This window comes from Notechis scutatus, chromosome 6, assembly GCF_049901735.1.
Source record: "Notechis scutatus isolate UNSWTSFEM ecotype Mainland chromosome 6, rNotScu1.2, whole genome shotgun sequence".
In the NCBI taxonomy this organism is placed as follows: domain Eukaryota; kingdom Metazoa; phylum Chordata; class Lepidosauria; order Squamata; family Elapidae; genus Notechis; species Notechis scutatus.
This window is the reverse complement of record NC_142014.1, coordinates 39,292,375-39,310,554: the sequence shown is the minus strand read 5'-3', so window position 1 is coordinate 39,310,554 and position 18,180 is coordinate 39,292,375. Positions and strand designations below refer to the sequence as shown.

The following is an 18,180-nucleotide window of genomic DNA, read 5'->3' as shown; positions in this document are numbered from 1 at the left end:
GCTTAGTAAAATCACTTCAAGTTTTTTTGTTTTAATTTTATGCAGAACAAATGCTCTACCATTCATTCTGAAGGGTATTTATATGCATCAGCGTGGACAGAAGAAAGGAAAACCATATACTCTTAATGATTTCTTTGTTGTAAGTATTCTGGATAGGAGGAAAGTATGAGAAACTTTTTGGGTACAGAAACTGCATGATTGTTGGGTAGAGATTTGAGCCATGAATGTATATGAACAAATAAGGGTGGAGAGAAGTAGACTGTTTTTACAGGAGTAAGGGGAGAAAATACTAAAAGCCAGAATTGGCCTACGTATCACTGATACACTTTTGTTTCTATAAGCTTTTTGAGCTGGAAGAAGCACAGAGCCTTCCTCATATTAAGGAAGGATGGTGTTTCCTCCCTGTAAACGGGCTAAGAAGATTGTGATGATCTTGAAAATATGAATATGCTACAAATAATCCCTTATATTTTAGTGATTCTGCTTGAAATAATTGAATATGAACAGGTCAAAAGCTATTTATTTTCAATGACCCTGACCAAAATTTTCTCTACCTGGCTAGATATATATTTTTTCCTGCTTGTTGTTGTTCAGTTGCTAAGTCATGTCCGATTCTTTACTACTCCATAGACCAAGGGTGGCCAACCTTTTGCACCTCAGGGACCACCAAACTCATAATTTTAAATCCTGCAGACCAGAGAGCCTGGGAAAATCCCCCCAAAAGTCTGTAGGAAAATTCCCCAGCCCATCCTGTTTTCCTACCGATTGATCATTCCTTATTGGGGATCGCAGGATACCGTCTCTAGCTCCATTCTGGGGGAGAGAGACTTTTGGCTTCATGCAAGGAAAGCAGCAGAAGCAGCAGCAGAAGTCTTTCTCCTAAACTCCGCCAGAAATGAGTCTTTGTGAGACCTGTCGTGCCAGTGCAACCTCTTGGAGCAAGATGCCTTGCAGGGTCCCAAAGACTCATTTCTGGTGGAGTTTGGGGGAGAGAAAAAAAGACTTTTGCTGCTTTCCTTACATGCAGTCAAAAGCAGAAGAAGAAAGAAGCGGGAAGAACCAGCCCGGTGGCCAGGTCAGGCGCATAGGGTAAGTGGGGCAAGTTCCCCGCTCTGCCCTTTCCCCTCTCCCCTCATTTCCTCATGTTGTTTGCAATGCAAGCGACGCAAGTCTTGTGTTCCCATGGGCCATGTGGGTGGCGCAGCTTTATGTTCCCCCACAGCCTGGATTAATTGCTTTGGAGGGTATTTCTCTGCAGACCACCAAAATTTTCTCGCGGATCACCAGTGTCCCCAGCCCACTGGTTGGCGACCACTGCCATAGACCATAACATGGCAGGCTCCCCTGTTCTCCACTGTCTGCTGGAGTTTGTTCAAATTCATGTTCATTGTATCAGTGACACTATCAGATCAGTGATATCTCATTCTCTACTGTCCCCTTCTCCTTTGGCCTTCGATCTTTCTCAACATCAACTCCTCTCTTCTTATTAGATGGCCAAAGTATTTGAGCTTCATCTTCAGTATCTGTCCTTCCAAAGAACAGTCAGGGTTGATTTTCTTTAGGATTGACTGATTTGATCTCCTTGCAATCCAAGGGACTCTCAAGAGTCTTCTCCAGCACCACAATTCAAAAGCATCAATTCTTCAGCATTTAGCTCTCCTTATGGTCCAACTCTTAAAACCATACATCATAGCTTTGACTATATGAACCTTTGTCAGCAATGTGATGTCCTTGCTTTTAATATGCTGCTTAGGTTTGCCATAGCTTTCCTCCCAAGGAGGACATGTCTTTTAATTTCATGGCTGCAGTCACCGTCTGCAGTGATCTTGGAGTCCAAGAAAATAAAATCTGTCTCTGCTTCCAATTTTTTCCCTTCTATTTGTTGGGAGGTGATGGGAGCAGATACCATGATCTTAGGTTTTTTAATATTGAGTTTGAAGCCAATTTTTGCACTCTCCTGTTTCACCACCATTAAAAGATTATTTAGTTCCTCTTCAGTTTCTGCCATTAAAGTGGTATTGTCTGCATATCTAAGGTTCTTCATATTTCTCCTGGCAGTCTTAATTCTGGCTGGTGATTCATCCATCCCATCATTTTGCATGATGTACTCTGCATATTAGTTAAACAAGCAAGGTGACAGCATGCAGCCTTGTCATACTCTTCTCCCTATTTTGAAACAATCAGTTGTTCCATATTCATTTCTAACTGTTGCTTCTTGACCCACATACAGGCTTCTCGGGAGACAGGTAAGGTGAACTGGTACTCCCATCTCTTTAAAAATTTGCCATAGTTTATTGTGATCCACACAGTCAAAGGCTTTAGCATCTTCACTGAAGCAGCAGCTATTTTTCTAGAACTTCCTTGCTTTCTCCATAATCCAGCAAATATTAGCAATTTAATCTCTAGTTCCTCTGCCTCTTTGAAACCCAGCTTGTACTTGTTCCTTCTACTAATTTCTAATTAAATTTATTTCAAAGGTCATAGGCAGTACTACCCAGAACATTGTGGCTGGTTTAAGATTGTCAGTAATGGGTAGACAATGATACTTTATTTTTAATTGTTGCTTTAATTTTTTTCTTGAATATTTTCAGGGTTTGTTGTTAGATAGATTATTAATATAACTTGTTTTTCAAACCATGATTTAATGTATTTAAAGAATGCAGGCAGGCATTTATTATGATAACATTGCTAAGATCCACAACCAAAGTAATATTCAGAAAGGTCTTACTCTAATTCTTTAGTTCCAAGCTAAATAAAAAGTTACTTATTTTTTAGTTGCCTGAAGACTACATATCTTCCCTTTGCCACAAGAGGGCAGACGGGCAGTTGAGGAAGATTACCAACCACAACTTGAACTATCTTTTATGATTAAATGAATAGGATTGCGTTGCTTCTTAAAGCGGTTATTCCCTATTTATTTAATTTGGTATAACATAAACAATTTTTTATCAAAGTGTTGAGAATCAAAACACATGCATTGGAACTTCTAAAAATTGAGGAATTTACTGGTGTAGATGGTTATGGCTGGTTTCTGCTGGGCAATATTGAACTTTAGGATTTAAGTTCATAGGCCATGGGTACTAAATCCTGATGCTCAACCTTGCCCAATAAAGGAATTTCTTTCAAAATATAGTTACTTGTCTCTTTTTTAGAATTCAATAAATTATTACACATAACGGTATAGCAATGATGTTCATTAGAGGAACTGCATGTTCAGTCTATAAAGAAATGTGTACGTAGAGTCATTTGTCACTGTATTAACTTGACAGTAATTTGGCTAACAAAATATTAGAACATACAGCAAAAAATCTTGGAAGTATGAATTTGTACATTAAACTGAAAAAGTGTTAACCACAGCAGATAACATAGTGTTTTATATCCTTAATACAATCATTCAATGAATATCAGAGTGAAGAATACTTATGCCTCAGTAAATGCATACATTGGATGCTGATATATAGTCTCTGATGTGGCTATGTGATAATAGCAAGAGTCATGATTAGCAACCTTTGACAACTATTTCTACCTGTTGGAAATCTGTGTTGATTTTCATAGATAAAAAATATACTATTCACACACCATGCGTTCTATGTTATGTTTTGTCAACATCTTCATATATACAGGCCTGATTAAGAGGAAAAAATAAACCAATTAAATGAAAAAATACAAAAGGTATTCATCTAGAATTACTTTATGAAAAAGTCTATTTGGATTTTGTTCTTGATTCACTGAAGATTATAGAGTTCTCAGAATTACATATTTTTTTCTATACAAAGAATGCTACAACGCATCTGCAAACAACTGGATGTAGACTAATTGAATCAAGATATTACTTACTTTCAATTTGTCAAATAAGTTACAAAAGAACTTGAGCAATTGAATGACTTAAAATATTTTCCTGGTACATGAGAAACAGAATTTTTCTGTTCTGTTCATATATTCTCATAAGGAATTTAGCTCTTAACCCTGAATAAATTCTGCTTTCCCTGGATCTCAAAAGGATATTGTAGTCTTGAAATTTATAATCCTGTACTCCAACTCTTCTCAGCTGTGTGATATTAAATCCAGAGGCAATAAGTACAACAATCAAAATAATGGAAGTTAGATATTGTCTGCTAGAACACTGTGAGAGAAAAGTGGCTTATTTAGAGGAGATCATTTGGAGACTGAGGGAGAAAAGATAACTGAAGAGAGAACAGTAGACAGATGTTGTCCATTTAAGATTAATGTTCTTGTAGAAAACTGAATGGATAACATAAAAGATTTTGTCTGGTGTTGCATCATGCTTTCTAGTTTCTCAAAGTTAGACATATTTGAAATAATTCACCTCTTTAATACTGTACTGATATTTTGTAGAGTAGACTAAAAATTGACTACTTTTAAATCATTCTTATATTATTGATCACAGGGGGCAGACCTAACTTTTTTGAGTCTCCAGCATCCTGGCCTTCCTGAAAGTGTTAAGCAGAAACCATTGTTTACAATCCGTGTCACAAATATTGATGAAATGGCGAAAACTTTTCTAAAGTAAGTGGAATTAGACTATCTGCTCATGAATCCTCTTTGTTGATCAAAAATATTTTATATACCTATTGGCTTGAGGGTTTGTTTGTATTTCTCCAGCATAAATATTAATACCTGATTAGAAGTACACATAACAGAATGTTAATATATGACTATTTGTAGAAGATAGAAACTGCTCCAGAACACACAGAAAAATGCATAAGTACATCTAACATTAATTACTCTTTCTAAAAAATGCAATTTTGAATTTTTTGAAGAGTGGTACAATACAATTCAAAATGGCATCTTACTTTTTTTCATTTCAAGTCAAAGCTAATTTTTCCTTCAAATTGCAGTTTTATATAATTAAAACAAAAAAAGAATTGCAGAACTATATGTAAGGTAGCTCCCTCAGAAATATTGAAACTATAGGTCCAAGAATTCCAAACCAGTTCTTAATACATATGAAGAAAATTTGATTAGTTAAGACTAGTTTAATAGTTTCATTTCAACAGTGAGAATTGATTGGCAGTTACATTATTGTTTATAAAGGAAAATCTGTAAATAGAGGAAAAGACTTGCCAGTTTCTTACTGTAATGGTTATTTCATGCTTCTCTCTTATTCTTGTTGCTGTTTCTAGAACTTTAATGATAGTCTAATAAATGTAAGAGATTAGAAATAAATCAATATGAAATATTTGGGGTAATAAGAATAATATTTATTTATTTATTTTTATTTGTCAAACATGTACAAGATAACAAGTATAGGTATGAACATAAACATGAACAAAGGAAGTAAATTCAGATAAATGGAGACAGTAAGACAGGGACAGTAGGCATGCTGGTGCACTTATGCACGCCTCCTTTAAGGACCTCTTAATAATGGGGTGAGGTCCACGGTAGACAGTTTGAGATAAATGACAATATCATGGTAGACAATATGCTATAATCTTCAAAAATAGTAGATTATAAGATATAGAGACTGAGATAATATATTACTTTGATATACAATGTAGTTTATTTGGCTTTGCCTTGGTATGTTTAATGAATTTAGAGATTATGAGTAGTAAATTGTAAGGTATAAGTCATTTTTTGGCTTAGTATATTTGCATATCATATGTACCTATCCTATGGTGGCTTGTTCAATAATCCATAATTAGGCAGTTTGTGGACTGGGTCAGTAAGTACCAGTAGGAGCAGGAATATTAAAGATTTATATAAAATAGGTGTTGGTGAGGAGTTTTGCTAATGTAACAATCAGACTTTCAAAGAAACATCTTTGGCATCTAATGGATTTCTCGGAAGTAAAGATAAAGAAGATGGTTGTGATCTCAGCTAAGCCTGGCATGATACATCTTGAATGGATGATTGCAAGTATCTATGGGTCTGTATTAAAAGAAAGTTCAGAAATAGTTTGTTCAGATTGTGGCTACTAAAGTGAAAAGTGGTAAAATGGAGGAAAATAATATATATTCAGTATCTTCTAATGCAGGGGTCTTCAAACTTGACAGCTTTAAGACTTGTGGACTTCAACTCCCAGAATTCCTCCTTCAGTCATGTTAGCTCAGGAATCCTGGCAGTTGAAGTCCACAAGTCTTAAAGTTGCCAAGTTTGAAGACCCTTGTTCATTATGGTTATTTCGAGCACTACTTGATTGCACAGTGTTTTTTGGGGTTTTTTTTGCCTTTGCAGATTTAATAGATTCATTAAATGTTTTTAGATAATGTCTGACAATGCAATTTTTTTCTGGTCTGGAATCCTATGTGACTGTGTTTAGTTGCCACTTTAATTTCCTAGAGTATTTCCATATTAATAGCCATGTGATGCAGTGTGGAAAATCAATAGCAGTTCCAGATTGCTTTGGTACTGGTGAAGAGCTGTTGTTACTACCTAGCACTCGTCCTGGCTAAGTCAAAAGTGCATGCCAAAATAAACCAACAATGAAACACTAAAATGCACAAATCAAGGACCTGGACCTGGTTGTGATATGAAGCCTAATATAATGCAAAGTATAGTATAGCTTTGATACTATCACACAGTAACAACTCAAATCTATTAACACAAAATCCCCTTCCTCTCTCATATCTTCTATTATCCCTGACTAGAAAATATACCCAAATGAGATTATTGATTTAATTCTCAAGATTCACCTTGAACAAATTAAAACTTTGTTTCTTTTAATTCCTCAAGAAACAGAATATTTCTGAACTTGCTTTTTTCTAATACATATACTCAAAACTAGAATTTATAACTCATAACTGGAATTTATCTCTTTAGATAAGGTGAAATTACTTATCTACTGGACTGTTTCACCTGTAATCTGGTTAAAATGTAGCTTCAAAGTTCAAAAGAAGGGTCTGTACTCTATTATAAAACTATCAATTTGGGCTATCCTTTGCTCAAGCTGAGTGAGATTTAATAATCACATGCACTGGGTAACAAATAACCCCTGTATTTCAAAAACTGTCCAACCTCTCAAGAGTAAATACAGATCTCTTTGTTGCATCTATGAAGCCATCCTGCAATGCTTTACTGCCTACATATATTCCTGCATAAAATACTTTCATGTCTTGCTACATTTGGGAGGCTAATTTTAAAACTTTAGAATAACTTTATTTCAAAGTTTTTAGATAATATGAATCCATATAAAATATTTTACAAGCAGAAAATCTGTTTTTCCTAATTTATATGTAGAATATACATATCTAAGAAAATAACCTTCTGTATTTATGACTGCTCAGCAAATGTGTATATTTTAGGACCTATAATGTGGAAAATGAGGAAAATCCTATCAAGGAAGAAGATGATCGGAAGAAAACTTTGAGGAATGTTCAAGGTTTGTATATTCTGTTTGCTATAATTCTCATCTATGAGTTCTTTAAAAATATTTTCATGGAACCTAGATTGTATTTTATTCTATGGTAATTATATTTCAGTATACTTTCAGAATAGGCTTTTGATTGTAGATAATATATTTTTTTGATATAGAAAAAATAGTGAGAATTTTCTTTGATATTAGCAATGTTCTCTCAGAATGGGATAATTCTTTATATGCAGAACATATAAAGGATAAATTCTAGGATAAATTCTGAGCATTTCCAGTAATTCCCTAATATAGCAGGATTAGAAAATAATCCTTCAATTTATCATACTATATCATTAAAAGGCAATATTGAGGCAGATTAGGTCACACTTTTACATATTTAAAAACAATTACTATACTTAAGAGAAAAGCATAATTTTAATCCACCATTTTAAATTTCTTCTCTAGATAATTTGAGAACAAAATTAAGTAAAAGAGGAGTTCGTATTGTTTCAGGACTAGGAAAATATTTCCGTGAACTGGACAAGAAGCAAAATAGAATTATTACAAAAGCAGACTACAGGCAAGCATTAAAAGCATTTCATTTAGAAGTGACTGAAGAGGTATGTTGAAATCCTTATATAAGCGAGTAGATATAATTTAATAGGCATTACTTCAACATGGTGCGATGTAATTGAGCAATTTGCAAAGATTGAAAGATACAATTTACCGAAAAGGAATAGGCCAGATAAAGTGGAAGGATGAGATGGTGTTGTATTGAAGAACATGTATAATTTTTCAGATTTGGGAATTTAAGAGACTCCAGTTAGACTTTTCATATGAGGAAAAAACATAATATTATTGCAGGATGGTCTGTGGACTGCCAAGTCAGGCAGAAAATCTTGATAATGCCCTCCAGGGCCAAAGTATAAGGCTTTCATAATTTTGGGCTATTTTGCATTGTGCTTTTTACAGTCATTATTTTTATTTCTTATGTATTTCAATCTGATGTTACCCCACATAAGTTTAATTAACAGGTTAGACAATATGAATGCATTCATATATAAATAAATATAATACTAAAAGGATTTAGTTACTTGGACATTCATGAAAAATAACTCTTGAGCTTGGGGAACAGTGCAATTGCCCCTCAGGCAGGACCAGCCTGCTGCTTACTTTTAGGCCATATTCTCTTTCTTTTGATAGGCCCCCGTGGCCTACCTGCGGCTACTCTGGGATTTATGAGGCCTTCATTCTTGAAGTAGCTTCGAAGAATGCTATTCTGTATCTCCGAAAACCATGTGAAACCATGCCCCATTCTTGCATGATTTTCAGAGGCTCCAGAGGATCCACAGCCCTCTCATGCAACTTTTGGTGGGTCTAAAGGCTGAATGCAGCACACCCCATTTTTCCACACTGTAGCCTCCAAAAATTGCACAAGAACAGGATACATTTCGAGAATAGTTATTGGTTGTTGGTGAATGCTGGCATGTCATCCAAAACATAGTGATGTATCACTTTTGACATGCATGCTTCATCTTCACTGTTCTAGCCAATAGGAGAGAGCTGTAACATAACCTGGAGATAAATTACTATTTACTTACCTGATTGTTGCTGATATAGTGAATATGAAGAAAGTGAATGAAGCTAGTTAGTCTTTCTCTTCCCTTCTACAACCTGATGGATTGTTTGATCTGCTGCTTTGGTGACACCTGAAACACTAAATATTAATGTTGGTATTTTAATATTCAATATCAGGTTTTTTAAAGAAATGCCCAATTTTTAGATGACTGCCCTGAAACATTAATTTGGGTTTTGCTAATGTTTATGTCACAGTACTTATATTGTTAGTTATACATGCAGCACTTTGTACAACAATTTGACTTTGTATTTAAAATTTAGGAATTTGAATCTTTATGGTTAGTTCTACATGAGGACAATAATGGTGAACTTGATTACACTGAATTTACACGTGCTATTCTTGGAGAAATGAATGAATACAGAAAAGCATTTGTTAGGAAAGTAAGTATTTTAAGACTATAATTCATATATTAAAAAGTTGAATACTCTTAATCTGTATAATGTTTCACTGATTTTGGGTGGGAGAATGTTAAGATTTGGTTTACTGTGAGAAAAAATCTTTCTTTGTCCTCTGAAGAAAATCGTTAGTGTGAAAATAAGTGAGTCAGTGAGAAAATTCTTTATTGTTTATGCAACAGTGGAAATGTGTTAAGGAATTGGTAGTATTGAGAAAAAAAATCTTTCAGATTTATAAGTAGAAAATATATTGTTATAATATTGATTGAACAAAATTTACTGTCCTGAGGAAAATTTAAAAGCTTACTTGCACTAAAGTTGATTTCAGTTAGGTGTACCAATTTCTTCTTTAATTTCTTTCTTTTTCCAAACATTTAGGTAAGGTCAGTTATTCTACAAATATAGATTCTACATGCAGCATGTTGATTTAGTTTTGTTAATATTACTTTGTTTATTTTTATATAAAAATACCAGATTTGTATAAACATTTTTTTCCATATATTTGATGCTCACATTTTTTTCTGATTATTTTTAGGCTTATATGAAGCTGGATTACAATAAAATTGGCAGGGTCCCTATGGTAGATATAAAGAAATGTTATTGTGCTAGAAAACATCCTCAGGTTATAGCAGGTATCTATATACTACTAAAACTCTTGTTGTCATAACTAGGTGAAACAGTGCATTAGAAGGGCAAACATTTTTGAATCTAGGTACCTCAAATCAGCTAATTTACAGATCTAAATCTGGGACCCATGACTCCCAAGGGAATGAAATTTGTGGCTGCTTCAGTACTACTGGCTGTTACTGTGGTCATGTGATCTTCATTTTCAGTGTTCCATGACAGTTTCCCAGCCAGTTTTGCAGTTCCTCGCTGTAGTCCCCACCTAGCAGCAGCCATTTGCTTGCATCTTTCTTGACCTATTCCACTCTCCCGCAGACCCTACCCATCCCACCCTCACCTCTTATATACCCATGGGCATCCTTCCCATTCACCTGTTTACCCTCCCAACCCATTCGACATCTATGGCACACACCCACATATCCTTCCAAACCTAGATGGCACCTCTCACACATCCCATATACATTCCTAACCTGAACCCACACCTGGCATTAGCATCTTACTTGACTGCTGCCCTTGATCTGGCAACTTCTGCTGGTTTCCCATCTTACTTTTCCTGTGCAAGCTTCCCACAAGCAAAATGAATGGAAAGCTATCAGAAATTCAAGGGAAGGAGAAAGGGAGAGGGATGGGAGGAAGGGAGGAAGGGATGGGGAGGAAGGAAGATAATAGCAGAATGACATGGAGTGAGGGAAAGAGGGGAAGGGAAGGAGAGAAGGCAGGGAAGTAAGACTGGGAGGGAGGGAGGGGAGGAGGAGGGAGGAGGAAGGAAGGAAGGAAGGAAGGAAGGAAAGGAAAGGAAGGAAGGAAGGAAGGAAGGAAGGAAGGAAGGAAGGAAGGAAGGAAGGAAGGAAGGAAGGAAGGAAGGAAGGAAGGAAGGAAGGGGCAATAATAGGAAGGGGGAAGAAAGGAGGAGGGGAGAAGGAAAGAAAGAAGGAAGATCAATTTCTGATGCTCCCTACCAGCTTCTCACTAGGAAAGTCAAGGGGAAGTCAGCGGGAAATCACTGCCAGTCTCACTGCTTTCTTGCCTGTCTGTGGTCATTCTGTTTTTCTGTTTAGGTAAGGAAATATCTCTGAAATGATGATCCAATATGGCACAGTCTAATTACTAATGAAGTAATTATTGGTTTGTATTGCTACCATTTCTTAGGTGCAGAGAGATTATAGCCATTATAGTCATTCAGTTTAAGAAAGACTTTAATTTATTATATCTGCTTTGGGTAATCCTTATTATATATCTTCAATCTTTTGGGGCAAATTTACATTCTACCTCTGAGCTTCTAAAATTATTTGATTTTAAGATCCTTACCATGGAACTGTATTCTAATGGTAATTTCTTTAGCTGTATGGCTTTCCAGACAGACTGACATTACTTATTTTTTTCTGCAGATAAGGACTATTCATTATGCGTATATCATGTTTCCATTACATCAGCCTTAACGTTACTAAATAATTTGCAAGCACCTGCTTTTTCAGCACCTGCTTGATCATTCAAAAATATTATAAACATACCTTTTAAAAATGGAATGGAAAGAAACAAGAATATTTTTTTAAAAGCTCAAGATGATTCAGTATGAGGTATTTAATTCATATGCAGTCTCAAATATTTGCCTGCTGAATGCAGTTATGCTGATAGCATAAGACAACATTCCTATGTTGATCAAAGGAATACCCAAGACCAGATTCATTTTTCAATTAGCTGCCAACATAATGATGCTATTTTCTTTCAGCATCTTCGGAAATCTTTACAACCTGAGCATGCCCAGGGCCTTCATTTGGTGTATATTGTAGTCTACTATATTTGGAGAAAGATATTGCAAAGTTTGGGGTGTAGGCTTAAAGTATGAGACAGAATTATTGTAAGCATCTGTGCAGTGACATTATAAAACAAAACAATCCCTCTATTTTGTATTTACATACTGCTGTTGTATGCTAGTATCTAAGTAACAACAATTTGCATTGTGCCATGGTGATGCACATTTTGTCATTTGCCTCCTGGACTCCTACACAAGTCACTTTTACTAAGATATCCCTTGAATGTTCTGTCTTTACTTGCTTTTCTTAGGAAATCTTTAACATAGTCTGGAACACAGGTTTAATTTTTATTTTTTAATATTTTACTGCAACTTTAACATACTCAGTAACAACTTTAATAGTAAATATTTTAACAGGTAATGCAACACAGGAAGAAATTAAATCTTCATTTCTCGAAACACTGGAGGATGCCTGCAGCAATCCCAGTGAAGTTTCTTTTGGTGAATTTGAGGATTATTATGAAGGATTAAGTATTGGCATTCTGGATGATGAAGATTTTATTAACATATTAAGGAATTCCTGGGGAATTTAGAAGTGAAAATTTTAATGTTAAAAATTAGGAATAGAGACTCTGAACATTTGTTAAATTCTAAATAGCTTTAATAAATTGGCCTTCCTCATCTGAAGGTACAGTAATGTTTAAAGCATGGCTTGTTTCTTTTCCTGCAGCATTAAAATAGTATTTTTTTTTTCTCAAATTGCCTCAGACAATATCACATGTAAAAGAATAATATGTTTAATCAATGAATTGTGAAACTGGGTAGATAGATAGATAGATAGATAGATAGATAGATAGATAGATAATAGATCGATCTTTGGTTATTCGGGTTTTCTCCCGCGTAAAATTGGAAGTATCTAGGCGACCTTTCGATGAAGTCTCATTCACCATCTTCAGGCTTGTGTCTTCAGCTTTGTGCTTCTCAGAATAATGTGAGCTTGCAGCTGCTTCTTCCTTTTAACTGCTAGTGGGGGTGTGACTTGATTGGGTGGAGGCTTGGCTGTGTTCTGATTGGATGGGGGTGTGTTCTCATTGGTTGGGGGTTTGGCTGTGTTCTGATTGGCTGGGGGTGTGTTCTGTTCAGGTGGGGGCTTGGTTGTGCTCAGGTTAGTCTTAGTTGGTGGGGGATTTGAAGCACAAAGCTGAAGACACAAGCCTGAAAATAATGAATGAGACTTCATCGAAACGTCGCCTAGATACTTCCAATTTTACGTAGGAGAAAACCCGAATAACCAAAGATCCACATACAAATACCCGCGAAAACCTCAGAATATATATATATATGTGTGTGTGTGTGTGTGTGTGTGTATGTATATGTATATATATACATACAGACACATACAGACACATACATGTAGGTCTAGGTGTGTTCGGGTCTTTTCCCGTGTAAGATTAAGAGTATCTTGGCGACATTTCGGCGAGGTCCCACTTGCCATCCTCAGGCTGGTGCTTTCGGCTTCGTGCCAGTGCAAGCAGAAACCGAAAGCACTAGCCTGAGGATGGCGAGTGGGACCTCGCCGAAACGTCGCTAAGATACTCTTAATGTTACATGGGAAAAGACCCAAACACACTTAGACCTACATACCTGTACCCGTGAAAATCTACGAAAACACACACACACACACACACACATATATATATATATATATATATATATATATATATATATATATATATATATATATATATATATATATATCTTAAGAAAACAAATATATATATACATTTATACATACACACACAAACACACACATGATAGAACTATAATGTTGTGCTATGTCAAGGGTATAGTTAAATAATTGTATCATATATGTCATATATGAAGGCCCTTTATTAAAATGAAATTTTTTATTTTAGTTGTCCTGGTAGTGACTGTTTTAATTCCAGAATATATAAGCATAGAAAAGTTTAGGTTGATTGTATCTATCCAGATAGAATAGCATGTTTAAGTGATTTTTTTGTTATATTCTGTTTATATGTTAACAAGATACATTTTGTTTTAGTTAATTTAGTGCAGTCAGATTGTACAGATAGGCTTTTATGAATATATTCTTAGAACTTTTTAAAAGCATATGAATGTACATAGAAACAAAAGTGTCTCATTGTGTACTTTGTAATTCACTAATTCCACTGTTTATATGTGTGGGGTTTGTACTTAAAATATATTATAATGTGCTTTTTAAATTCATCTAAATACTGTATCTAGATTTTTAGTATATGTTAATTAATATTAACATTTAGTATATGTTAATTTTATATTGTAAACAAACCATTTTGAAATTACTGTATTTTGATTTTAAAAATGGTGTATTCCTTCAGTATGTTATAATTCAGTTCTACAATTATCATAATTCATTAACTTTGCTAAAAAGGATTCACTTTAAATTACAGTTTAATTGATCTTAACTCTAATTTGTTGCCAGAACCTTTTCGGAACCCAAAAATTGATTCATCTCTGTTAAATCCTGGACACGCAGACATGAAGTTTTGGAGATCATTTAGAATACTATGAATCAGTCTTATATGATCTGTGCTGTTTAGACATCCTCAAGGCCACATAACAGTAGTATTTGTCTTCACTTCCAAGTCTTGAGAGCTTGAACTTGGGAGGTTGGGAGGGAAAAAAGTCATGCTGTTTTAAAACCATTTCATGAATTGAGTCAAAATATATTCTCTGTAGGCTAAGGTATTTGAAAAGCTCATTCAAGTCACAACAGACAAATGCTGCTGGGGTTGTGTGAAAGCTGTGTTCAGTTTGTTTGCAGCACATTTAATGTTTCACCTAAAGGGAAAAAATGGAATCTTTCTATACATACACTCATCAGGATGCATATCGGGATTGTCTGAATGGAACTCAGGAATCTCAGCAAGGATTACTGTTTCAATCTTTATTGACTCATACATTCCATTGGAAAACAATGCCTTTCTACTAACAAAAGATGAAGGGAAATAGGCCGATGTCAAGAGAGTAAATTACTGAATGACAGGATTGAGGATCCTTCAGATATAATTTTCTAATTGAGCAGATTAGATAGCTGCCAAGAAGGTATATAAGGAACAACAGAGGAGAAGACATGCAGAGGGAGGTTTCAGAGCAATCCGTATTTATAGAAATAGTGCCTAGTAGTCTTGGCAGCCTAGTTCAGGGTACAATATGCTTTCAGTGCCTGAAGATGAGAATAACAGAATATGACTTTACTTTTTATTTAGCCAATTTTAATGTGATATTTTTTCAGAAGACTTGGATGCAAGAAGGAACTAATCTTAATGGATTTTATTAGATCTCCCTGACAATAAAAGGGAGTCAAGGCAGGAGATACAACAGTGAGAACTCTGAATATTTATTTCTACTAAATTCTAAGTTTTGGAAATTAATCTTGCCCAGTTGAATTTTGCAATAGCAGCATTAATAAAATTTAGCACATCTTATGGCACATCAAACCCACCCACCCCCATAATCTGCTTAAGAACTAATCATCATTGATATGTCAGTAATTTCAGTGTCAGAAGTAGGTGAGTAATGCAAAGAATTTCCACAATGCCTTCCACATCTAGAATCTTTTCACTTTGCTGCTTGCCATTCTCAATCTGCTACTATCTAACTATGCTGAATTGTACTTAGTGCAGATCTTCAGCAGGCTGAATCTGATTATTTTAAATGGTGTCACTTAAGGGAGATTTTCTAGGAGCATTTATTTGGGGAAATGTACATCTATGACTACTTTTGGGTTATAGTGACTGGGATTTACAACTTGCTGTAATTTGTAAATAGTAGAAAGCTGATTGAAAGATTACTGCTATCATGAACTTCAAGCCTCCATGAAACAGGGCAAGAAATATGTTTTTCATCCTGCAATATAAAGCAGATGTAGAACTGCTACTTATTTAAGGTAGTTAATGCAAATATGGCAGAAATGTTGAATTTGATGCAAATTTTACAACTTGGAGCATTTATTGTAGAGCCACTGATTGATTCAGTGTCCTCAAGTAGAATATTCCTTGTTAGCTGATTTCAGTTCATAGATAATTAAGGATAGTGTTAAGTATAAAATACTCTGAGTAATGCAGTGCTAATTGTAACTAAACATCAACGTGGATATTTCTAGGTTTTTTAAATAGTATACAAGTACATGATTGCAAACTAAAATAGTTAGCTATAGAGCAGGGCTTGATTCATTTACTAACTTCAGCAAAGTTCAACAATCCTCCCATTTGAAAAATGGTATCTGCTATTCTATATACTTTTACTTGATCTCCTATGTCAGTAGGAAAGTGGAAGGAGTTCATCCATCTGGGATATGTAGGAAATTTGAGCAGAATGATTTTAGAAAGATTTGGTCTTCTTCCATCTTGGCCCCTATATTAATATCCAGGTTTCCAAACTGGAAGTCTGCTTAAGAGTTACCTTGAGGTAAGATGGGTGGCCTATAAATTTTATAAACAAGGTAGGCAGTCTTGTTATTTGCAAAGATGAATAAAACCTAGACTGATAAGCTCCAATTTTGGCTTCATAATTCACAGATATAAATTAAACCTCCTGGAAATTGCAATGGAAATTTATTTAAAGCTCATGACCCCAACTTTATATGGCCAGAGACAAAATTCTATTTGGTAATCTGCCACATAATCCGGAAATGGAACAGAAGAGAGGGAAAGCTAGGAAGAAGGGGATAAGGATAATAGGGATGTGGAGGGTAATATTTCAGCATTTTACCATGTTAGTAATCTAGTATTCTGTTTTCTAGTAATCTAATCATTTTTAAAATTTCCCAGTATTTAATACTTCATCCATATTGTACTCCAGCTTTATTTTAACTTCTGTATAGTACTTTATCTTCTTTTATTCCTGTCTAACTGTGCAATAACTATATTAAAGAATTGATTGATTATGAAAATGCACTCTTGGTATATGTAGATTTATTCTGGGAAATGTTTTAATGAGGTATAGAATTAACACATTTTCTTTTAAGATTTCTTTCTTGAATACAAAGGCAGATGAAAAATTGAAGGGGGAAAAATCCATAATTCTTGAAAAGAGAGACATTATGTTACTAATTCTCTGTTTGTATTCTGATCATTTAGCTATGTATTCTAAGAAAATGTTCAACTTATAAATAGTTCTATGGTTTAACTTTTAAAAATGAATTAAAATTCAATCATTGTTTAAACATTAAACGATTAAATTAAAGTGCATTATTAGTTAAGTATTTAGTCTATATTTCTAAAGATATGGGAAAAAGCACCAGTTAGTATATATCATTTTTATTACAGTTATAAATGAGTTCTGTTTTTAGTGAACAGTTATTGTGATAACATAAAAATATACTATATGTAATTCTTGGGACCTATTAATTAACATTAGTTTGATTTCTATGCTTTATTTCTATTGCAGAAGAAGCAGAACACAAAATACTTTCTCTATTTTAGTTATTTGGATAACTATAGAAAGTAAAATGAAACAGTGCAATTACATGTTCTATGTATTTGTTAACAAATCAAATGATTTGGTTATAGATAATCTTAGTTGATCCCTATTGTAGGTTTGTTCATTATGGGCCTGTATCTCAGTTACATCTTTATCACAGTACAAGCAGTCCTGCACTTATGACCAGAACTGAGCCCAATATTTCTGTTTCTAAGCAAGACAGTTGTTAAGTGAGTTTGCTCCATTTTACAACCTTTCTTGCTACAGTTATTAAGTGAATCACTGCAATTGTTAAGATACTTACACTGTAGTTAAATGAATCTGGCTTCTCCATTGACTTTACTTGTCAGAAGTTTGCAGGATAATTACATGACCTTGGGACTCTGCAATTGTCATAAATAAATGCCAGTTGCCAAGTGTCCATGTTTTGATCACATTAATGGGGATGCTGCAGTAAGTTGTTCTGACCCAAACCCTTTTCCAATAAAACAAACACAAACCAAATGGAACAGAAACCTTTTAATGATTCTTACGAATCCCCGGTTAAAAGGCTGCTGCAAACTAATTAACTTTGATAAGCACAAGCTTCGCCAAAACTCTGTGAGTCTGCCAAGAATAACAGGTAAGAAATATTTCACAACACAACAGTCTTCAAATACCAACTTAAGATACTGAGGCTGAGTTTCAAAACATCTTTGCTTCCTGCAAAGAATGTCCTATTCACAGCTGGCTTTTATCTTCTTGAAGGAGGAGTCATTACCTTGCAGTCTTACTCCTGAATCATCTGTGCTGCTGCAGCTGCTCTTTCCTGCGAGCAACCCTGCGCACCTGCGCACTTGGCACAGGCTCCTCAAGAACCTCCTCATTGCTGCTGCCAGCCCCTACAATCTCTGAAGGCAGCAGTCCACTCCCTAATGGTCCTGGCCCCTCATCTGAGTCCTCGCTCTCCTCAGCCGTCCACACCTGCTGCTGGCTA

The 18,180-nt window shown here is 35.0% G+C and overlaps 1 protein-coding gene across 8 annotated transcripts in view; it reads left to right on the top strand.

Annotated features, from left to right (window-relative positions):
• Positions 1–16,669, top strand: part of CAPS2 (calcyphosine 2) — a 36,584-nt gene extending 19,915 nt beyond the window's left edge. For 6 of the 8 annotated variants that reach the window (XM_087968009.1, XM_087968005.1, XM_087968008.1 and 3 more), the window contains 7 exons: positions 46–139; positions 4,409–4,527; positions 7,263–7,339; positions 7,775–7,929; positions 9,209–9,328; positions 9,879–9,975; positions 12,138–12,467. In XM_087968009.1, coding sequence (XP_087824135.1) covers positions 46–139; positions 4,409–4,527; positions 7,263–7,339; positions 7,775–7,929; positions 9,209–9,328; positions 9,879–9,975; positions 12,138–12,313 — 838 coding nt within the window. In that variant the 3' untranslated portion in view covers positions 12,314–12,467. Of the gene's footprint in view, positions 1–45; positions 140–4,408; positions 4,528–7,262; positions 7,340–7,774; positions 7,930–9,208; positions 9,329–9,878; positions 9,976–12,137; positions 12,468–14,202 lie in introns of those variants that run through there. The other 2 variants (XM_087968010.1, XM_087968007.1) reach the window with 2 other exon arrangements.
• Positions 16,670–18,180: the final 1,511 nt, after the last annotated feature.